The following is a 24,634-nucleotide window of genomic DNA, read 5'->3' on the forward strand; positions in this document are numbered from 1 at the left end:
CACATTGTAAACCGTGTTTGCGTGAAAATTACCTCTCTTTATTTTTTGACCTATAGTAATACAGGGCAGTTGGGGGGGGGATTTTTTTGTGACATGCACATCTTCACATACTGCAAACTACAGCACAAATCCAAATTGTTATATCATTATTAGAAGTTATTTAATACTTTCTGTGGTTATTGAGGTAGTAAAACTCCAGGCTAAAGAGTCCCTACTCCATGCTGGCAGGCATGTGAGGTTGAGAAGCCATGAGTATTGAGGGAAAGAGAACAGTTCAGCATGACACCTGCCAATGGGAAGCCTGAATTACACAGCTAGTAACAGTAAATACAAAGTAAAGTCCTAAACTTCTAGAAGTTTGATGGACCTACAGTTTTATAATAGGAATATTGTATGTCCTTGATAAAATGGTAAAATCTAAAAGGAAACCATAATTTGAGTTCAAACATGTTTCTCTTCCAAAGATGTGAATGAATTTTTTCTGCTTTTTTTCATTCTTCTACTCCTCAATAGCTAAACTGCCCTTTTCCTAAAATTAATTGTGCTAGCCAATGCATATGTATATACTTAATATAAAAACTATACTAATATGTTCTAGAAAAGTAGTAAGATACCCATTAACAAAAATAAATAAAATACTAAAACAGAAACGTGTATTAAAGATGGAGAATTGAATAGATTCATATTTTTGGCAACATTAAAAACTGACCCTCTAACTCCAGCAGATAATTTGGCACCATATAATAAAAGCTATAACTCAAAATGACAAGTATGTGGATTATGTGTATTTCATACATATTTATATATCAAGTTTAGTGAAAGAGAAAAAATAGAACTCGCAATAGCATCTCTTCACTGATTTCCACTGAAAATGTGTATATGTGTATTAACATATAAGCAGAGTGGCAGGAAATTTAGAATAATATAGAAATAGAATTGAATAATCATTAGAATATTTTCAATGTAGAATTAATTTCTTGGTTTTTAAATTAAGATACATCAAAAGATCTAAAGTCTGTTACATACCTTTAGGAAAGGGATTAGAGGAATGTTGATCAAAGACATTGAATAGAGATGAGTTCTAGCGATAAGCTGGTACCCAGTAACTTGCCCTCTGCATTTTCGAGAAGTCCTCTCTCCTCTTTCCTTTGTAGAAGGAGAGATTAAGTGCATTTAGAAATCTTCGCCTTGTAAGGCAGCTCCTCACATCAATTGTCCAGGGAGAGAAACCAGATGCCTTAGAAAGAAGTGGAGAAACTGATCCTGTCACTGCTTCTAATTCCCATTTTGGGCAAATAAATATTAAGTTATGAAATATTTTCTGCATAAAAAGGATATTTCCATTTCAACAATACCTTCTCTATTGCCCAGATAACAATGACTGGGGAGGAGCCACGCTTGTTCAGCAAACATGTTATTTTTTGATTGTGGAAAATTACATTTGTCTCAGAGTTCAAGTACAATGATGATACATAAATGGCAGAAAGGAAGCTTATTGATAGTTTTAGAAAGCACTGCTGTTAAGGACTATTCGGGAAGACCTTCAACTAGTATCTCTTGTGTTTGATCCATCACTGTGAATGTGTAACCCATACATGAGGTAAATTATGGTGGTTTTTTTTTTTTTTTATCTTTGTGTTCTCTCTGGCACCTTCTGAAGGTGTGAGCATAGGTCTCTTTGAGTTAAGTTATATTGATAGTACTTTGTGTCATAATGATAAAACAGAAAACCCTGTATCACATGATAGATCAAGAATGGAGATCCAGAAAGTTTGGTGGTATGGTGAGGGTAAACAGCAAATGATGGCAGATCCTGAGCTAGAACCCAGGTCTCCTGGCCTCGGTGCAGTGAGAAGGCCACCAAGCGTGGGGTTTTGAGCTGGCAAAAGCTATGCCAGGAGCCCTCTCCCCTGAGTCGTCTTGCCTACTCCTGCCTCTGCCCTGTACCAGAGCCAAGACAGGGTGAACTTGTAGCATGAAAGTCATAGCTGAAGTGCTCAGTGTCACTCCCTTGACCCAAAGGCAAGTATGTCCAGCTGCCCTGCCCCCACTTGCCAGTATAAAGGTGGAAGAGGCATAGTGGTGCATAGAGGCTGCCACATGAACAGAACAGTTCCTGGTAAAAAGAGAGCCTTGTCCTAGAACAGCCCTGAACCACACATTTATGTGAATAGGAACGGAAACAACTATTCCTTTTTCTTTTTTTGAAAAGTAGTAGAAAAGTGAGTAGCTTAAGTTAAAATGCCAAGAGAGATTACTTAGATTTCTCTACTGAACCACATAAACAGGACACCAACATTGGCCATTATCTACCCAGTGGCACCATCTGTGTGCCTCAGGACCCCGTATCCATCCATCTCTTATAAGCCAGCTCATTTGGGGAGGCGGTGTGGAGATCTGATAGTAGTACATTTGTCTCTTATTAGGAAAAGAAATTGTCGTGGAAATACAAAGCAGGCAAATGATGTGAAAGCTAGACAACAAATAAGCAATCATACATGGGGATTTAGATTATTCTTGCCATTGTTCCAAAGCAAATGAAAAGACATTTTTAATGAAAAGCATTTCTTACTACATAAACCATAGCTCTACGTAAACAAGAAGGAATGAATTTATCTCACTTAATTGAGCAACTTTTTAGCTTTGTTAATTTATTACCACCGTCTAGGGAAGATGGAGCCATCTTTGATTTTGTGCTTACAGGACAAAAGGTGCTTCCACATGAATAGAAAACCACATTAGGAACAGAAAGTTTCGGCAACGTTAATCCTACTCATATTTTTAAAAATCTTCACTGAATAGTACTGATTTCCACAAGGGCACCTCTAAGACTAACTGGATTTCAATGTGTTCAGTTCTGAAAATCTATGCATTTTTTATGAGCCCCGAATGCAGGCACCAAGTTGTAATTGAGTAGAAATTTACTCTTTCTACTGTGCCCTTTACTGTTGACATTAAGTGCCTTAGAATTATTTCTGGACTATGTCACAAAATATCCATAATTAATACATACTGTGCCTGGAAAGATTTAAAAGGACATTACCTTGACTCTAAAAATATGGCTGGAAAAAAAAACAAACTCCAACTGGTCAAGGAACAATGGATTTTCAAAGCTAAGGCCAATCTCTTTGGGGGCAGGTGGGGGAAGGTAAAAACTGGGAAAAAATAAAAAGGTAGCCAATTATATTTCCAGACCATGTGCTTTGCAGAAATAGCCTACACCTGCAGAATTTAAGAAAAGGTCACTGTCCTAAAGGAGAGGTATGGTTGTTGAGGCGCGACTGGATTTGTACTGTTTCTTCATTTCCCCTCATAGTCACGAATTGGGGCAGAAAGGTATATAACCGTGAAGACAAGCTGGTAGGGCCTTGCAGAAATGCTAATAAAAAGACCCCCCCGCCAAAGAAAAACACTTTACTCTGAGACCTTCTCAAGAGACACAGAGCTTGAATCATCATTTTAAATGTGTAGACGCTTGTCTTCTAAGGACATATTAATATAGCTACACTGGTTATAAAAGAAAACACAAAATGTAGACTCAATAAATGGGAAAAAGAGACACTGAATATTAGTGCCATGTTTTTGAAAGAAATGATAATTAAAACAAAATTTGTAGAGCTAGATAATACAGCACATTGTATTTACCTTCGTATCACCCATCCACACATTCTTGTCTTCTTTTTAGATTTATTTATTTTAGAGAGAGTGTGTACGAGTGCAGGGAGGGGCAGAGGGAGAGAAGAGAAGCAGACTCTGTGAGGCTGGATCCCAGGACCCTGTAATCGTGACCTGAGCCTAACCAAGAGTCAGAGGCTTAACCCACTGAGCCGCCAGGGTGCCCCCATACACACATTCTATCTTTATCTCCCTTGTCCTCTTCAGCCAGTATCCTTAGTGTTCACTGGAAACTAGCTTAGTAGGAAGATCACAAAGGAAATGTGATATGATTACTGTAAGCTTAACAGAGCTTATAATCTGAAAAGGGAGTGAGGAAACTCTGATAAATAAGTAAAATCACCAAAATACAGAGCCATACTAATACAGAAGCAGAGCCAGGCTACCCCAAGAAGTATAGAAAGAGTAATGTTGGTAATGAATAGGAAGCCATTATCAATTCCCTCTCCCAAACATTTAGAGAGAGGCCTAAACAAATTAAAGCCTGATAACGATTAAGCCTAAGGACATAATCACTGTGACTGAAAAGACACATTTGTTTATAGTTATCACTTGGTGATCCTTTAGCACTCTTGGGAGGCATAAATGTCTCGTCTGGTACTGAGCCTAAGAGCTTGCAAGGGTTAATGTAACTCTCACATCCTTGTCTCATACTCAGTAGGAGTCCAGGATTTAGGAGGATTTGTTCCTTAAGCCAGGCTCTTCTTTCTCTGATTCTGCTCCTGCCCCTGGAGAAGGAAGCTTGGTAGCTTGAGGAGACAGTTTGGCACACGTAAGGGCACTCACAGGTTGGGCATTGGTTAGCATTTGGGGAGGGTTGCCAGATTTAGCAAATAAGAAATGCAGGAAGCCAACTAAGTTTTTAGTGCAAATATGTTCCTTGCAATGTAATTATAAATACCTAATTTTAAATAATTATGTATTTTGCGCCTATTTATACTAAGAAGTTATCCATTATCTGAAATTCCAGTTTAATTAGACTTCCTTCCTGGCCACTCTTATGTGGTATCTACCCCAGACCTGCCTTTGAAAACACCAGTTAAGATCCTGAGTGGATGAGAAACAGTTTTCTTTGCCCTCACACTGTGGGTCCTCTGTCATCCGGGAAGACACCTACTAAACTGATAGTGAGTCTGGCCAGCATGGAGCTAGGGTGAAATAGCTGGCCCCAGGCCTTCTTTCTGTGAATCTGGCTTGTAAGGAGGAAGGGAAAGACTTACTGACTATATAGCTTTCCTTGGTCTTGAAGGGAAAAAGCATATTAACTATTTTGATTTTCAATTTAATTACATTGACAATGTATTTTAAGGTTTTTTTTTTTTTTTTTTTTCGGAAAACAACCCAAGTGTCTACATTATAGTAGTCATTGATGATATTATAAATAATACTTCATACTAACGGAAAAGGTCTACCATATTACAAATGAAAAAGATCAGATAATAGCATGTTCATTATCATCCTGGTTTTGTTTTTTAAAATAAGCACATTTGTGTGGAGAAACGGGATAAACTCCAAAGGTAGGCCTAAAAACTGGGAAGATTTTTAAATTTCCTTTATATTTTCCAAATGTCCTATACTAAGCATACTACATTTGAAATGGGGAAACCAAGGGTTTAAGATTTTTTAATTATAATATCTTTTGAAAGACTTTTTGAAATTAAATTTAGTTTCTATAATGCTCTTATCTCGGAGGTTTAAATAGAACTTGGTTTTTTAAAGCTGGAAATAGACTGAATCACAAAGCCAAATGGCTCTTTGAGTAAATGTCATGAGATTTGTTTGTCATAAAATACACAGTGTTTTTGTGATGTACCTGAGAGGCTTCCTCCAGTTCCATGTATCAGACTGGAATGTTAGGTCAGTGGTTTAATTCATCAACCAGTTATGATGCATTAAGCTCAACTAATTACTAATTATGCATTTCATGCAGTGAGCTCTCTCTAGTATATGATACTTCTAATGTTTTGTGGCCTAAATAATATTCTTAAGACCCATTTCATATTTGTCTTTACAGTACATGAAATGTTTTGGTTTTTCATTGGAGAAATGAGTCATTTGCCATTTGTGTTGTTTTCATACAGCTGATGGAAAATGTCTGGTGTCGGTTGGTTTAGACGATTTTCACAGTATTGTGTTTTGGGACTGGAAAAAGGGAGAAAAGATAGCCACCACAAGGTAAGGCGGTGCTGGGGTCATGCAGCATCCTGCTGATGCTCTCACTTCAGTAAAGGTCAATGGTTTTCATTTTCTGGTGAGATTTCATCTTCAAACTCAGATGGAATTCACATGGAAAGCTTAACACCTATGTGAAGACTTACTGCAATACTTCATGGCTAATATTTGTTTCGGGGACCTGGAAAATTCTGAAACCCTTTCCATAGAGTTACTCATCACTTCACTTTTCGTAATATATGCATTGTCTTTATCAAAGCTTTCTCCAGGAGCAGAAGAGTAGCTTTTCTCAGCCGTGGGCCTCGCCCCTTGTTTTTTGACTGTCTTGCATCTGGTAAAGGAGTGTCAATGTCACTCGAGTCAGAAGTACCATTTGTCATGAGGCCGTGGCATGCAGGAAAGGAGGCCCCATCGTGTGCATCTGCCACTCGCTTTCAAAGCAGACAAATTGTTTCCCTAATCTCCCCATCTTATAAATAGACTTTCCAAGACCGACTGCTGTTTATAGACCACCTGTCCTCCCTTACCCCAGCCTCCCTCCATGCTGAATCAGCCCTAAGTCTGAACACTGCTTTCTACTCCTACTTACATTGGGCTTAGCTGTTTGCCCGGCCGTGGTCAGAGGTCAACATAGTTGGCAGCCAAGGCCCAGTGATACAATTTGTTGCCCAAGAAAGGTTATCAGCTTACCTCTCCACTAGTTCTTCTCTGCATGATCTAACTTCCATTCTGTCTTGCAGTATAAAGTCATTTTTAAGTTAATGGCTTTGAATCTCAATATTCACTTTGTAAATTAACATTTCCCTTCACAGTATTAAATAGGAAGGATGTTATTTTGGCAATTGGATTTAGTAAATGAAAATCTATAAATTGCTGGGGCCTAGAGCAGGAGGAGATGGATCCTTGAGGACTCCTGCTGACCATCTTAGGAGAAAAACAGAAGATTTTCTCGTAAGTGCTATTGAGACGAAATTCCTGGCAGCAAATGACAGCTCATAAATCTGCCTGCCCAACTGGGCTTTCTTGGTCCCTTTCTAGTATTCCTCACTGTTATATCATTCTCTGCCAATACTCAGATTCAGCTCTCAATTAGAACTTGCTCTCCATTTAGACTAATATACCAAATTTTAGTTTAATATTTCTGATAACATACCAACTGCATTGCAGATTATTTCAGGCAAAGCCCATGTCTGCACTTCAAAAGCAACAGAAAAGCAATTTTCCTGCTAGAAAACCCTCTGTAACCCTCTGTGGCTCCCCTGTTGTATGCCAGAAACATTCACTGAAACAGAAGAAATACTTATTAATATTTTAGAGGTATATATTTATAGACGAGGTAGTGTTGCTTCTATTTAATTACTACAAAGTGACTTAACACCATTATGTTAGTACACACTTTATTTTTGGAATTGCTCCTAAGCCTTATGTCACATTCTCCAAACAGGACACCTGCAAAATTGCCCTCCAAGAATATTTTTGCAATTGTAACATAAACCAGTGCTCTTTCCAAGAAGGAATGTTAAGGATTGCTAAAGTTCTTTGAAGACTACTAGGTTTTAAAATAATAAATAAGTAAATATTTACATAAACATCTGCTTACATAATAATGTTTATATAAATTTATATAAGTATAAATTTACAAATAAATAAAAACTCTTTGGTTTTAAGTCACATACTTGAGCAGATAGAAACTTTAAAAACTGGGGCATAGGGACGCCTGGCTGGCTCAGTCAGCAGAGCATGAGACTTTTTTTTTTCTTTTAAGATTTTATTTACTTATTCATGAGAGACACAGAGAGAGGCAGAAAGAGAGGCAGAGGGAGAAGCAGCCTCCATGCAAGGAGATTGATGTGGGACTCGATCCCAGGACTCCAGGATCATGCCCTGAGCCAAAGGCAGACACTCAACCACTGAGCCACCCGGCGTCCTGAGCATGCGACTCTTGGGGGGTGTGAGTCTGAGCCCCACATTGGGTGTAGAGATTACATTTAAAAAGAAAAAAACCTGGGACATGAAAGAAGTGACAAAAACAGATGATTCTTTACTAATGGTACCTTACTGGCTTCAAGGAGTCTTCACAGTTCCTGAGTGGGCTTCATTTGCCCTCAGAATGGTCAACTCTGTGACCCCTCACTTTGTACTTCTCTACTCAGTCATGCCTGTTTTGGGCACTAGCCAGGCTTATCAGTGAACCTCCTTCTGGCCACCTGCCCTGCTCTGACCTGACGGTGTTCTATGACAATCCCCATCCCCCAGGACAGGAGAGTTGCCCATGGAGGGATGGGCAAGTTAGAAGCCATGACGGTGTCACCAGCAGTGCTGCTGACACCCAGGGCTAAGGTGTGCCCCCTGCATGACACTGCATTCTCAAAAGCCACCTCTAGGGACACCTGTGGCTCAGTGGTTGAGCATCTGCCATTGGCTCAGGTCATGATCCCAGGGTCCTGGGTTCAAGTCCTACAATCAGGCTCCTTGCAGGGAGCCTGCTTCTCCCTCTGCCCGTGTCTCTGCCTCTTTCAGTGTGTCTCTCATGAATGAATAAATAAATTAAAAAAAAAAACACCTCTAGTTGTGAAAATGTTTAACTGAAGCTCCTTTTTTATCAGCTCAGGGACGTTAGAGAAATTTAGGATTGGCATGTAGAGATCTTCTTACAAGATTTCTCTGAGACTTAATCCCATCTCTGAACAATTCTTCTGCCTCTTGGCTAATTTCAATGAAAGATTTCAGTCACCTCCATTACAAATGAGTTTTTTCACTTTTTTTCCCCTTTTGAAAGTCATTCAGATTTTAGTGTATTATAAAAGTAACCCATTTAATAACTGAAGCCAATCTCGTATGGGCAGTAGTTGAATCGCCTAATATTATTGTCCCTCAGAGAAGAATAATGACCTAATCAAGTGCTTCTATGTCCCTTTATCTGCATTTCTGATGCATCAGTAACAGGACTGTGGGGGACAGTGACCAATTATTCTTGACATGCTTCATCTCAGAGGTTTGAACAGTAGGCAAAAGGTACAGTTATCAAGGTACCTAATAAGAATACTTGCACAGTCGGTGTGACATAATTGTGCTACTGGAAGCTTAGGGACAAAATGTAGGCCCAGAAAGAGGAGGCATGTAGAAGTGCAGATTGTGTATTTCCATGTTGCATCTAGTGAAATGATAAAGTCTCCCGCATACCAAACTGGCACTTTTCTTTTCTCACTTTCCTTTATGAAAATGTGCAATCTCTTTTTAAAAATAACATTTATTACTCTTTTCTGTTTTCAAAATAATGTGTAATCATTAAAGAAAAGTTAGCACAAAAAAAACTAAGAGAAAAATAAAAATCATCCATAATTCCATTACCCATGACCTAGCCAACAATTTAGCATACATTCTTTAGTACACATTGTTCTAGTATTTTTATCCATTTTTATTCATATGTAAGATCTTCCACATATGGCTCTGTAACTGGCTTATTTTTTTCACTCACAAGTATGTCCTCTCACTTTACTTTTGCTATTACTTGGCTTATTATGTATTATTATTTGATATTGTAAGCTGTTTTGTTTATTTTTTATGGGGAAATGTTATCCTTTTTTATTTTTATTTTTTTTATTTTTATTTAAATTCTAGTTAGTCAACGTATAGTGCAATATTGGTTTCAAGAATAAAATGCAGTGATTCGTCCCTTATATACAACACCCAGTGCTCATCACAAGTGCCTATCACCCATTAAGCCCATCCCCTTACACCCTCCTTCCATCAGCCCTCAGTTTGTTTTGAGTCTCTTAATGGTTTGTTCCCCGCCTCCCCCTTTTTTCCCCTTCTGCATGTTCATCTGTTTTGTTTCTTAAATTTCACATATGACTGAGATCATATGATATTTGTCTTTCTCTGACTTATTTACTTAGCACTCTCTAATTCCACGTGTTGCAAATGGCAAGCGTTCATTCTTTTTGATGGCTGAGTAATATTCCCTAGTATCTGTATGCCACGTCTTCTTTGTTCATTCATCAGCCGATGGACATTTGGGTTCTTTCTATAGTTTGGCTATTGTGAACATTGCTGCTATAAACATTGGGGTGCATGTATCCCTTCAAATCTGTACTTTTGTATTCTTTTGGTAAATACCTAGTAGTACAATTGCTGGATTGTAGGGTAGCTCTATTTTTAACTTTTTGAGGAACCTCCATACTGTTTTCCACAGTGGCTGCACCAATTTGCATTCCCACCAAAAGTACAAGAGGGTTCCCATTTCTCTACATCCTTGCCAACACCTGCTGTTTCCTGTGTTGTTAATTTTAGCCATCATGACAGGTGTGAGGTGGTATCTATTGTGGTTTCGATTTGTATTTCCCTGATGATGAGTGATGTTGAGCATCTTTTCATGTGTCTGTTAACCATCTGGATGTCTTTGGAAAAATGTCTATTCTATTTCTTAACTAGATTACTTGTTTATTGGATGTTGAGTTTGAGTTCACTATAGATTTTGGATACTAACCTTTTATCAGATATGTCATTTTCAAAAATCTTCTCCCATTCTGTAGGTTGCCTTTTAGTTTTGTGGACTGTTTCCCTTGCTGTGCAGAGCTTTTTATCTTTATGAAGTCCCAAAAGTTCATTTTTTCTTTTGTTTCCCTTGCCTCCAGCAACATGTCTAGTAAGAAGTTGCTACAGCCGAGATCAAAGACGTTGCTGCCTGCACTTTCCTCTAGGATTTTGATGATTTCTTGCCTCACATTTAGGTCATTCATCCATTTGAATTTATTTCTTTGTTTATTTTTATTTTTTTAGATTTTAGTTATTTTTTCATGAGAGACACAGAGGGAGAGGCAGAGACATAGGCAGAGGAAAAAGCAGGCTCTCTGTGGAGCCTGATGTGGGACCCAATCCCAGGACCCTAGGACCATCCTCTGAGTCCAAGGCAGATGTTCAACCACTGAGTCACCCAGGTGTTCCCATTTTGAATTTATTTTTGTGTATGGTGTGAGAAAATGATCCAGTTTAATTGTTCTGAGTGTTGTCCAGTTTTCCCAACACCACATGCTGAAGAGACTGTCTTTTTTCCATTGAATATTCTTTCCTGCTTTGTTGAAGATTAGTTGACCATGGGATGCCTGGCTGGCTCAATTGATTAAGCATCTGACTCTTGATTTTGGCTCAGGTCATGATCTCAGAATCATGAGATTGAGCCCTGCATTGAACTCTGTGTCGGCACAGAGTCTGCTTGAGGTTCTCTCTCTTCCTACCTGTCTGCCCTTCCCCCATGCTTGGGTGCCCCTTCTTTAAAAAAAAAAAAAATACTGGTTGACCATATAGTTGTGGGTCCATTACTGGGTTCTCTATTCTGTTCTGTTGATCTGTGTCTGTTTTTGTGCCAATAGCATATTGTCTTGATGATTACAGCTTTGCAATATAGCTTGAGGTCTGGAACTGTGACGCTTCTAGCTTTCCTTTTCTTTTTCACGTTTGCTTTGGCTATTCCGAGTCTTTTGTGGTTCCATACAAATTTTAGGATTCTTTGTCTTTTTCTGCATTTTCTGCAAAAAATGCCAGTGGTATTTTGATAGGGATTGCATTAAATGTATAGATTACTTTGGGTAGTATAGACATTTTCAATCACGTTTGTTCTTCCAATCCATGAGCATGGAATTTTTTTTCCATTTTTTGGTGTCCTCTTCGATTTCTTTTATCAGTATTTTTCAGAGTACAGATCATTTACTTCTTGAATTAGGATTATTCATAGGTATCTTATGGTGGTATATTGTAAGCTATTTTAAATCTTTTCTGAAGATGGGGTATAAACCAAACAGTCTTTCACCCTTCTAAGTTGTGGGCTACATCAGGAAAACACACACACACACACACAAATCACACACAGGACTAGGCCTCTAAGCAATGAAGGGTTCTGAATAGGACATTTGGAAGCCAACTCATCTGTGTGCAGCTGCCCTGGACTTCTGGAAGGAGCACATTCCTTCTCTCTCCCCCTGTGCTTGCCAATAGAGGGTACATGTGGCCCTATGTGGTCAATTACTTATGACTCTGGTGTGAGGAATCATTATTAAGATGGCAGGGGGTGGGGGAGACAATCTTCTGCATTCTTACTTTCTGCTTAGGACCTGAAACTCCTGTTTTATTTTATTTTATTTTTTTACTGACACAGTTGTAGGCAACTCCCCTAAAGATTTAATAAGTGTCTAAAGGAAAAATAGCTGACATATCCATGAATGTCCTTTATTTAGATGTTGCCATTAACTAACATTTACCTGCCATCATTCATCACCTTAGAACTTCAGCCACAACAGAAAACATCCTGGTGTTTTTATGACATCAAGAAATTAGATGAAAACTAAAAAGTGCTCTCAAACCATTTTTCCAACTATCTAAATAAAACACAAAACAGTCCTTTTTTTCTGTGCCGGAAATGTAATTTGTAATGATTTAGAATCTGTGGGGATTTTCCTCCAATCAAGAAATCTTCAGACACTCAATGTCTTTTATGGTTATCTTGTCTATTTCTCTTCTTGGTGTTAAACATATTTTCTCTTCTTTCATATCTAAACTTTTGTCTCTCTGTGCTAATTGTTCCTGATACTTCCAGTGATATATCTTGGCCCTAATGTCCACACATCACTTTGGACTTTCAAAGAAATGAAAGTTCAAACATCAATTTCTTCTCCTTTCCCTGCCTGTCACTCTAGTGCCCATGTAGTGGGCATAGAGATGCTCTGTCCTGTTCTTCTAACTTGTTATGGAAAGTTTCAAAGTTACACAGAAGTGGAGGAAATAGCATAATGGACTTCCTTTCACCCAGCTGCACCATCCTACAGATGGCACAAATCTTTCCCTCTTCCTTTGTTTCTTTTACTTCTTTGCTAGAACATTTTAAAGAAAATTTGAGACATCACATCATTTGATCTGTATATACTTCATTAAGCACTTCTAACTTAAAAAACTTATTATTTAATTGAAGTATAGTTGATACGTTAGTCTCATGTGTACAAGATAGTCATTTGATATTTATATACTTTTTTTTAAGATTTTATTTATTCATGAGAGACAGAGAGAGAGAGAGGGGCAGAGACACAGGCAGAGGGAGAAGCAGGCTCTATGCAGGGAGCCCGAAGTGGGACTCGATCCCGGGGTTCCAGGATCAGGCCATGGGCTGAAGGCTGCACTAAACCGCTGAGCCACCTGGGCTGCCCTATGTACTTTTTAAAATGCTTACCATAAATGTAGTTATCATCTGTCACCATCCAAAGTTGTTAAAATATTGACTGTATTCCCTTTTGTAATTTTCATCCATAATTTATTTATTTCATAACTCTAAGGCTGTATTTCTTAATCCCCTTCAGCTATTTTTCCCATTCCCTAGGCCCCATCCCCTGTGAAACCTCCAGTTTGTTCTTTGTATTTATGAGTCTTTTTTTATTTTATTTCATTTGTTCATTTGTTTTGCTTTTTAGGTTCCACATGTCAGTGAAATCTTATGGCATTTGTCATTCTCTGACTCAGTTCACTTAGTGTAATACTCTCTAGGTCCATCCACGTGTTACAAATGGCACGATTTCCTTCTTTTTAATGGCTGAGTAATATTTCTCTCTGTGTGTGTGTATGTGTGTGTACACACCATATCTTCCTTGTCCATTCATCTAGGGATGAACACTTGGGTTGCTTCCATATCTTAACTATTTGTAATTTATGCTGAAATAAGCATATGGGTGCATAGATCTTTTGGAATTAGTGTTTTTGTTTTCTTTGAGTAAATACTTAGTCATGGAATTACTAGATCCTATAATATTTCTATTCTTAATTTTTTGAGGAAACTCCATACTGTTTTCCAGAGTGGTTGCACAAATTTGTGTTCCTACCAACAGTGCCCAAGAGTTCCTTTTTCTCCACATCCTTGCCAACACTTGTTTCTTATGTTTTTAGTGTAGCCATTCTGACTGGTGTCAGGTAATATCTCACTGTGGTTTTAATTTGCACTTTTCTGATGATGACCAATGTTCAACATCTTTTCATGTGTCTGTTTGCCATCTCTATGTCTTCTTTAGAAAAATGTCTATTCAGGTCTTACACCTATTTTTAATGGGATTTTTTATGGTGTTGAATTGTAGGAGTTCTTTATATATTTTGTATATAAACCCCTTATCGTATGTATCATTTGCAAATATCTTCTCCCATTGACTAGGTTGCCTTTTTGTTTTGTGGATGATTTCCTTTGCTGTCCAAAATTTTTTTATTTTAGTGTTCTGATAATTTATTTTTGCTTTTGTTTCTCTTGCCTGAGGAGACACATCCATAAATATGTTGTTGAGGTCAGTGTCCAAGACATTGCTGCCCATGTTTTCTTTTGTGACTTTTATGGTTTCAGGTGTCACATTTTGGTCTTTAATCTATTTGCATTTACTTTTGTGTATGGTATACAAAGGCAGTCCTGTGTCATTCTTTTGCATGTAGCTCTCCAGTTTCCTCAGCACCATTTGTTGAAAAGGCTGTCTTTATCCGTTATAAATTCTTGCTTCCTTTGTTGTAAATTAATTGACCATATAGGCATGGATTTATTTCCTGGTTCCCTATACTGCTCCATTGATTTATATGTCTGTTTTTGTGCCAGTATTGATTTGTTTTGATTACTATACTTTGTAGTATATTTTGAAATCTGCTTTGTTCTTTTTAGATTTCCTTTGTCTATTCAAAGTCTTTGTGGTTCCATAGAAATTGTAGGATTATTTGTTCTAATTCTTGAAAAATGCTATTAGTTTTTGATAGGAATTGCTCTGAATCTTTAGTGTGCTTTGGACATTCTTGTAAACCATGAGCATGGTATATCTTTCCATTTGTTTGTGTCATCTTCAGTTTCTTTCATCAATGTCTTATAGGTTTTAGAGTATAGGACTTTAACCTCCTTGGTTAAGTTTTTATAGGTAACTTATTGTTTTTGGTACAATTATAAATGGGATTGCTTTTCTTAATTTCTCTTTTTACTGCTTTGTTATTGGTGTATAGAAATTCAACAGATTTTTGTGTATTAATTTTATATCCTACAACTTTATTGAACTCATTTATTAGTTCTAATAGTAAGGCCATATATGAAAAACCCACAGCTAACATCATACTGAATGGTGAAAAACTGAAAGCATTTCCTCTAAGATCAGGAACAAGACAAGGATGTACACTCTTACCACTTTTATTCAACATAGTACTGGAAGTCCTAGCTGCAGCAATCAGACAAGAAAAAGAAATAAAAGGCATCCAAATTGGTAAGGAAAAAGTAAGACTGTCACTATTTGCATATGACATGATCTTATATAGAAAATCCTAAAGACTCCACCAAAGGTTCCTCTATGTCTTCTCGTTGGCTTGATAGCTCATTTCTGTTTATCACTGAATGGTATTCTATTTTCTATTGTCTGGGTGTACCACTTTTTTTTTTTTTTTTACTTATTTGCCTGATGAAGGACATCTTGATTGCTTTCAAGTTTTGCCAATTAGAATTAAAGCTGCTATAAACATCTATGTGCAAATGTTCTGTTACATTTATGCCTTGTTTTTTTTTTTGTTGTTTATAGAGTCATTTATTTCATTATAGTTTTCAGTTGGTTTTTGTAAATATTGAAGTTGTTGATAAGTTGTTGATTCTGCACTTAAGTTTGTAAGCTGTAGCTTGACTAAATTATATTTGTAGTTGTTTTTACATTATTTTCTTTTTGAATTTTCTAGATATATAATTGCATCATCTGCAAATAGAAATAGTTTTACCTCTTCCATTCCAACTCTTATGCCTTTAATTTTTAAAATCTTACCTAATTGAACTTGTTAATATGCTCAATACAAGGTTAAATGGCAGTGGTAATAATCTTGTACCTGACTCCACTGGGAATGACATTAAGTAAGAATCTGACTTTTGAATTCACACACACCAAAACAAATCATGAATAAGCTACTGTTTCAGCACTTTCTGTTTCTAAAGGATAATGGCACACAACATCTGGAAAGCCAGCTTGTCTGTCTATAATTGTTTTTGAATGAATCTGGGTTTTTCAATGAGAATCTGCAGGGAAATATAAGTGACTAAGAGATAAGTCTCCATTAATTCCTAATTTATTGATTGCTGATTGTTTTTTAATCGCAAGTATTAGATTTTTGTCAAATACCTTTTCAGTATCTGTGAAAATAACACAGTTTTTCTTATGAATACTAAAATAATGAATTATACCATTTGAATCCTTAATAATAAACCACCCTTGCATTCAGTCATAAAGTATTTTTTAATGTGTTATTGGATTTTCTTTCTTAGATTTTTATTTAAGATATTAGTATACATGTTCATAGGAGATACTGGTCAGTTATGTTCTTTTTGTTAATCACTTTTATTTACAAAATGAAAGTTATGTCCTAATATACTAGAGAAGACTATCAAATAGTCCATTAAATACAATAAAATCTACTAAGTCCAGCAAATCCTTAGGTTCTAATGTGAACCTACTCCAAAACAATATTTCCCTGGCACTATGGAATACCAGGTCTAAAGCTTCAGATCCATAGTCAGTCGTCATTTTTATATTTGTCCTTCTACATCTTGGGCTATGAACTTAATTTTACCTTATGGAGACATTTTGATCCATTATAAGTATTTCATTAATTTGTTGAAAGCATAATTGAATAGACTTTGGTAGCAGTATGAGGGTAAGAAGAGATGGCCACATGCAAAGAAAAGTCTAAGCTCATGATTTTAATATAGACCTTATGTGTGTGTTTTAAATTATTTTCTAATTTACCTGTCCTGTTAGATGTATTTAGTGAAAGTTAGACCAAATGTATGCTTTTAATGAAACTATGTCAAAGCTTCAGGACAACTAGATTTTGTTTGTTTGTTTGTCTCTTACAGAGGACATAAAGATAAGATATTTGTGGTTAAGTGTAACCCACACCATGTTGACAAACTGGTTACAGTTGGGATGAAGCACATCAAATTCTGGCAACAAGCAGGTACTGTTGTTTGGATTTATCATTTATGTGGTTGAGCGCTTAAAAAAAACAAAACCCAGCTGGAAAAAAAAAGCCCACCATCACTAACTAGCTGGTCTCTGCAGTTTAAAATTAAAATGTACCTAGCAGACATTCTCTTCCAAATTCACCTTGGGCTGCTTAATGTGTCTGAGTTGTAGAACTCAAAACACTCTGTATAATTCTATGTATGTTTATCAATATCTAGAAAGCTCTGGGAAATGTTCTACTGTGAAAATAATTATTTTTATATTTAATCATCTGTTCTGAAAGCTGTAATTATGTTGGAACATTGAACAGGAAATAAAATAATCACTTTGGGTGAATAATATTTTCAATATTTTGAGGGTTCTTTTATTAATTCATCACTGAATTTAGATATGACTTAAACTGCAACACGATACTTAGTAGGTGATCCAAATAAGTTTTTTTTTGTGCATTATAATACTGGTAATAAGGATAAGTGAATTAGCATATCAAAACATGCAAGGATATCTTATTTTTCTCACTAATAAACCAGACCTATTATTAGGATTGTGAATTCTAGTATTGGCTTAGGTACCACACATAATCTTACACTGGACAAAATGTAAATATGCAACAGGTCCAGTACTTTCTGCTTTTAAAGAAAAGACAATGGCATCCAACATGACTGGAGAACCAGCATATGCATAGTTTTCTGGAATAAGTCTGGGTTTGTCAGTGCTACTTAGGAAGTGCCGGGAAATGTGGATGTCTCAAGGACAAATCTGATGTACCTTTTCCTACACAGTGATTTATTTTCTCACCCTAAAGTTCCCATGGTAAAAATGAAGACAAAAACATACTTAACTTGTTTACAATTTTTATTACTGCTAGTGTTGTTCTCATTTCCTTTGATCAACATTCATGAATACTTTCCTAGCTACCCCAGGCACTGAGTCACCCCTCCTCTGACTGGCACAGAACTGGCACTGAACATTGGTTAGATGCATGTCTTGTTCTGAGATCCATCAGGGCATCCCCTCTCCAACCAGAACCTAAGTTCACTGAATGAAGAAACTCCTTGTTTTATACCCCAGCATTGACCCTACTGTGTCTACCACAAAAGAGGGATTCAGTAAACATTGAATTAATAAATGTGTAAATGAGAAAGCCTCGTATAATATTTTTGTTTATGCTTCATGCCATCTTTATACATCTTTCCATATACATATAATATAGACACACTGGATTTTTCATTGAAGACCATCATTCCAAATGCTCATAGAAAGTGTCAGTTTTTCAAAAAATAATAAATGCTCTTGGTCCACTTCAGGTGGGGGCTTCACCTCTAAAAGAGGAATTTTTGGAAGTGTTGGAAAATTGGAAACAATGATGTGTGTTTCTTACGGGCGAATGGAAGATCTAGTGTTCTCAGGAGCAGCTACTGGAGATATTTTTATTTGGAAAGATATTCTACTACTAAAGACAGTGAAAGCTCATGACGGGCCTGTGTTTGCTATGTATGCATTGGATAAGGTATGGTGTATCTTCATCATTAGTTTTCTAAGATTATAAATTAGTCTGAGGAAGGCCCACACTAGCAGGATGCTTACTTATCTCTAAAACCTGTCCAAACTGGGAAGTAATTGGCATGAATGGAGAAGAGTACAAATATTTTAAAAATTACTTTCATTTATAATTATTTACGTGCAGCCTCTCTTTTCATATTCATTTTTCCCGGCTCTTACCCCTGAAAGTCCCTTAAGAAGTGTTGGGATAATGTACATACCCAGTAGCAGACGAGTCCTGAGAAATACTTCAATGTTCTCTTCCTCCTTTGTACACAATAAGCAAAGACCTTAAAGTACCAAATGGTTCGATTATTGTCCCACTCAATATGGTTGAGGTTTAGGGGATAACCAGTGTAGACAGGTTCAGCTTTAACAAGAGTGTTAGAGTGAAATCTTTTCTTTGCCAATATTAGTTTTTTCCAGAGAAACAAAACCAATAGGATATGCATACACATAAACAAAAAAGAGATTATAAGGAATTGATTCATGTGGTTATGGAGACTACAAAGTCCCACTGTGTCATCTGCAAGCTTGTAGACCCTGGAAAGCTGGTGGTGTAGTTGAGTGAGAGTCCAAAGGCCAGAGAACAGGGATGCCACTAGTGTACATCTCAGTCTGAGGGCGGGAAAATATGAAATGTCCCAGCTCAGTGAGTGAGACAGGACAGACAGGGATAAATTCCTCCTTCCTCTGCCTTTTGTTCCATTTAGGCTCTCAAAGAATTGGATGATGCTCACCCACAATGGGGAGGGCAGTCTACTTTATTGAGTCCATCAATTCAAATATGAATCTCGTCTAGAAATACCCTCACAGACAAATACAGAAATAATATTTAATCAGAGCACCCTGTGATCAAGTTGACACAAAATTAATCATCACACCTGCTGTGTTTCCACTTACGCTCTCCTTTGTCCTGCTCCATCCAGCTACCTTCCTGCCTTATGGTGTTGGTGTTTTCTAAAAAAGATCACACTTATTAAAATACCTTGTTCAACCACTTTACCAGAAAAATCCATTTTTTATTCACTGCCAACTTGCTGGTGGCACCAGTTTGTCTGTACTCTCTGACTTTTGAACTTAAGTATAAGCTGCCCAACACAGCTAACTCAGTCAAGCCTCATTTTACATTTACCTGTTCCCAGGGAAATATGCTGATCCCATTACAGAAGTAGATTCTTGTTATACGTGCAACTACAATGGCTGTTTTTGTGGTCAGGCTATTTTTTACTGGCAAATTTGTTTTGGCTTAAGCTGTACGTTAGACAAAAGTAACGTAGAAAGCAAAATTTGTGTAGGCCTAGAAGTTGATGTACTATAACTAGTTTAAACTCTCTCATTGCTTGGTAAGTTAACCTGAAACATCATGGAAAATACAAGGATGTCACAATGTAATATACCAGATTTGAATTTAATTTGGAGATTGAGTCTCCCCTCCAAATCTGTCATGAGAATACAGGTATTTAATGTAAAAAAAACTTCAAAATATTATTTCCTTACGAACTTCATTGAAATAAAGGAAACTAAAAGTCTCCAAGGAAACAATGAATTACTTAGTATTTCTCATTTAAAAAAAAAAAAAAGGATTTTCCTAAGAGCAGTTGGTATATATAATGTGCCTGGAAGGAAAACTAGATAAGCCAGAAAATCATAAGCTCAGAATAAAAATAAGGATCGCTGTTTAGGAAAAACAAACAAACAAAAAACAAGTTAAACATTTTACTTTCCAGGTTTTATAAAAATTAATTTGGATTTTAATTATTATGGTCATTGATGTCCATTGAACAAAATAGGATAGTTTTGTTACATGAATTGCCTAAGTTGCTCTTAAAAAATAATGATGTTTTCTCCTGGAAGTAAATATCTCATTTTAAAATACTTAATAATCCTTTTTAATTGTGATGTCAATTCCAGTTCATTCAGTAGAAATAGCTGAGATACCAGAAAGTCTGCAAGGCTTTCATGTTCCTTAGGCATCCACATTGAGGTGAGGGATTGGGTGCAGAAACAGCCATCCATGACCTAGGGTGCCAAGTGCCAACCAAATGTCTGAGGAGAGTGTAAAGAACACACATTGAGAATGTGCTTTATCTGCTAGAGAAGTAGGGAAGAGATGCTTCTAGGAAATATTATACTAATATTGTATTATCAAGTTTTCAGTCTCCTATGCTTAGGAAAAAAACACAGACAAAGTTGCTTTTCCCAAGGGGGTCCTCTTTTGAGGCCAGATGGGTAACTTGTCATTCTGATGTGTATTTAATCCTTCCCATGTGTGCCTTCACAGGGTTTTGTAACAGGTGGAAAGGATGGAATTGTGGAACTCTGGGATGATATGTTTGAGAGATGCTTGAAGACTTATGCCATTAAAAGAGCAGCATTGTCAACCAGCTCAAAAGGTGCCACCCACGAATATGTAATAGAAATCCTTCTTTTCATAGGAATGGAAAAGATGGTACCAAAATTCTTGGACAGCCATTACTAAATCAGTTCTCCTTCTGCATTTAGACCTCTCACTCTTAGTAGAAATATCAAGGATGATTGCCTACTATCTAGTACTTTTGAACTACAGAGGCAGAATATATTATGATTATGAGGTTTTTTGTTGTTCTTGTTCTACTAAATACAATATTTGCAATATTAAATACAATATCCCCCCCCCCCCCCGCCAACACACAGGCTTGCTTTTGGAAGATAACCCTTCAATTCGTGCCATCACTTTGGGACATGGACATATTTTGGTGGGAACCAAAAATGGGGAGATCCTGGAAATTGATAAAAGCGGCCCAATGACACTACTTGTTCAGGTACTGTGTACATATTCTAACGCACAGTTCCCATCAGAGCTGGGACTAGGGTGTGGCGAGGGGGCCGTTTAGCGTGTGTTGTTGAAGTAGGCACATAGTCTCAGGATCACATAACTGCTGTGTTAATGACCTATTGCCTTATAACAATTTGCCAGTGGACTTAGGAGCTTAAAACAATACACATTTATTATGTTAAGGTTCCTCTGCATCAGGAGTCTGAGCATTGCTTAGCTAGGTCCTCTGCTTAAAGTTTTACAAGACTACAGTAAGGTCAGTGCTGCATTCTTATCTGAGGCTCACCCAAGGAAGGATCTGCCTCCAGGATCACTCAGGTTGTTGGCAAAATTCATGTCCTTGTAGTTGTAGGACTGAGGGCTGCATTTCTTGCTGGCTATTGGCCAAAGGCCACCTACAGCTGCTAGAGGCTGCACACAGTTCCTCGCCCCATGGGATTCCCCAGCATGGCTGCTTGCTTCCTTGAAGCCACCACAGTCTTATGTGACATAATCTTATCAGATACATGTAATCATGAACATCCCACCTCTTTGCCCTATTTTATTGGTTGGCAAATAGATCATGCTATACTCAAAAGGAGGTGATTACACAGGAGTGAAAACCAGGACGACCATGAGGGTCACTTCACGAATGTGTCCACTAGTCTTCCCTTTGGCCACAATTATTACTGTCCCTACCACATGCAGAGTACATCCTCCCCACTGAGGGTCCCCAAGAGTGTTATCCCATCACAGTATCTGTTCAAAGTCCATGTCTCGATCAAGTCCAGATGTGGAGGAGGATCCTTAGGTATATTTCTTCTTGATCTGTCAATCTGTAAAACCATCAGGACAAATTATTTTCTCGACTCATACCAAATATACAAGCGTCTCCTAAGTTTTTTTTGCCTTGTTCTAGTTTCAGCCTTGATGCATATAAACACCTGAACTACTTCTTACCCTCCCTCTCCCCTCAAGAGTTATATTCAAGTAAAATCACACTAAAATAAACATCAACAGAATCCTCAAAGATCAATGAAGTGATTAAAATCTCACTTGCCGGGGTGGGACTCCGTGGAGGTGATAGTCCCCTCCATTTTGGTGATGGACAAACCTTATTTATACATGGAAGAGGCTCGGGTAGTGTTGAGGGTGCAATTTCAGAAGGTGGAGTAAAAAGAATACACACTGATTATATAAGATTCAGGACTCCTGTGAGTCCAATGGAGAAGCTTCACCTCTTTCTCCTACAAACTTGCTATATTAGAGATGAACCCCCAAATCCTACTGAGAGTGGCTGTCTGATTTGCTACATCCTTGGGAACAGATCTGTATACCCACCATGGTTCACAACACTATGAGGTGTTAAAAATGCATGTGCCCAAGCTCCACTCAGGATATCCTGCATAAGAATGTGTTTAAAAAATAATTCTTTGTTAAAAAAAGAAAAAAGAATTCTTCGTTAAAAACAAACCTCAAAAACTCTATAGCTGATTGTGCCAGGTGGCCAGGACTGAGAATACTCTACAGGTACGACCATGCAGTCGGACTTCTCTATTCTCCAGCTGATCTTGAGTTTGTTGTTTTCCTCTAAATGAATTTCTTTGTCTTTCCGGTCATGACTATTTAATCTTATTGAAAAATGCTTATTTCTTTCTAATCCCCAAATGTTTGAGATTTTAACTTGTTTGCATACATGTTATATTGCTAAAAATTTTTTCAGTTCCATACACTGATTTAAATAATAGAATAAGATATAAGCTCTAAGTTTTCTAATTAAAAAATATTATAATTGAGCTTAGTTCATTTCAATATGTTTTAAACTTGAAAATAAAAGCTTTTGACCTTTTCATTCTCTATAATTCTGTTCTTTCCCATATTTCTTTCAATTGTTCTAATAAAAGTAGCCACAGGTACTGTTTATTGAGCACCTACTGTGTGTCAGGCAGTACTGTTGTACAAAATTTATTTCTTCACAACAGATTTGCTCAGTTGAAATTGTTTTTTTAGATGAGGGACCCAAAGCCCAGTAAATTGCCCACCACCCTAGGCTAAGAACTGCCGAGCTGGGGCTCTGACCAAGGTTTGTCAGATAACAGAGCCTTTCCTCTTTCGCTCCACCAGGCTGTTCTCCAGATGTCTCTTAGCATGGAGACTGCCGGAGAGCCATATAGAAGGCATGGCCTCCTGGGCTACGGGCAGGCAGTAAAGCTGCTGGAACCTTTAGAAAAAATGTTGGTTACTGCCATCTTGTCTCCTTATACTTGTACTGATTTTTTTCTTCTCTGTCAACATCTCTCTTTCCTCTTCTTGTCTATCACTCATTTGCCATTTCCCCCTAAGCAGAACTAAGTAGTTCAATTGAATCAGCGTTTGTTGGGCTCCTGCTGAGATCAGCCCTGTGTCAAATGCTGTACACAAGTGGAATAGGGCTTCCTGTCCTTTTGGGGCTCACGGTCCTGCTCCAAGAGAGGATAGATGCAGAGAGAAAGTTTAGGAACAGGTGGCGTGATTAAGACCATCCACTGTCCTGCTATGAGAAGATATGAGAACCACTTTGCCCGGTAGCATGGCAACTCAGTGTCATTTGGAATAAATTGCTTATTTTTTAAGAGAAGGAAGGGTGTGTTGGGGGACGAGTTGAGTTCTGAAATTCCCATTGTATATTCTTTGAATATAATCAGCTCTCAGTTATGCAGCTATTTACTGCCAACTTTACGGGTGGTCAGAAGGAAGGTAAGATTCCAAGCCCCTTCCTATACCACTCGAGATACGTCCAGCCTGTCTTGCTCATTGTCCATTCCTATGTTATATAGAAATTTGATCCTGTTAGATTAGGAAAATACCATGTTTAAGTCAGTATACAAGGCAGCAGTTTGAAAGGGTCTCAGAGCCACACATCTCCGTCCTCAGGCAAACTGCAAAAGGGACTTGGTCTGGGAAAGGGCTCCAAGCAGATCCACCCTGGGGAAAAATCAGAGTTGACACCTGACCCATTCTCTGACCATAATCTTTGGGGTGGGGGGCTTCTGAAAGAAAGAAAAGTAGAAATCTGGGGATGTACTTAATAGTGTAGTTAAATAAATAAATTCAAAGACAGTATCTCCATCCTTGGCCCTTCTCAGATATTTGAATGTCAGCTCTATTTGGAACTTTGTATCTTCTGCCAAATTACTGTTTTGCTCAGTTTCCCTGTTCAACCAGAATCATCCAGTTTCTCATCAGAAAGCCACCTGTTCCCACAAGCATTCCAAGTACAAACACCTTTCTGATGCCTTTGTATAGTCTTTCTTTTTGCTTTATAAGCAAAGCCTCTTTCTAAGTAGCCACCAAAAGAAATTCGGTGAACAGTCTGGTCTGTTCTATTGTTCTGTGCACTAATCTATCCTTTACATTTTTTATTGAGTGATAAATTGTAGGAATTAGAGTAATTTTCTCCCTAATTGTTCATTTT

General features: G+C 37.5%; 1 protein-coding gene across 6 annotated transcripts in view; it reads left to right on the top strand.

The window, feature by feature from the left end:
* EML6 (EMAP like 6) overlaps positions 1-24,634 on the top strand; it is a 269,805-nt gene that overhangs the window by 178,051 nt on the left and 67,120 nt on the right. For all 6 annotated transcript variants that reach the window (XR_004803100.2, XR_004803099.2, XR_004803097.2 and 3 more), the window contains exons 17-21: positions 5,757-5,850; positions 16,733-16,833; positions 18,149-18,351; positions 20,668-20,779; positions 21,060-21,187. Coding sequence is in view for 3 of the 6 variants with exons in the window: in XM_049115524.1 (XP_048971481.1) it covers positions 5,757-5,850; positions 16,733-16,833; positions 18,149-18,351; positions 20,668-20,779; positions 21,060-21,187 (638 nt within the window). In the remaining 3 variants the exon portion in view is untranslated. The remainder of the gene's footprint in view (positions 1-5,756; positions 5,851-16,732; positions 16,834-18,148; positions 18,352-20,667; positions 20,780-21,059; positions 21,188-24,634) is intronic.

Source organism: Canis lupus, chromosome 10 (genome assembly GCF_003254725.2).
Source record: "Canis lupus dingo isolate Sandy chromosome 10, ASM325472v2, whole genome shotgun sequence".
Lineage (NCBI taxonomy): Eukaryota > Metazoa > Chordata > Mammalia > Carnivora > Canidae > Canis > Canis lupus.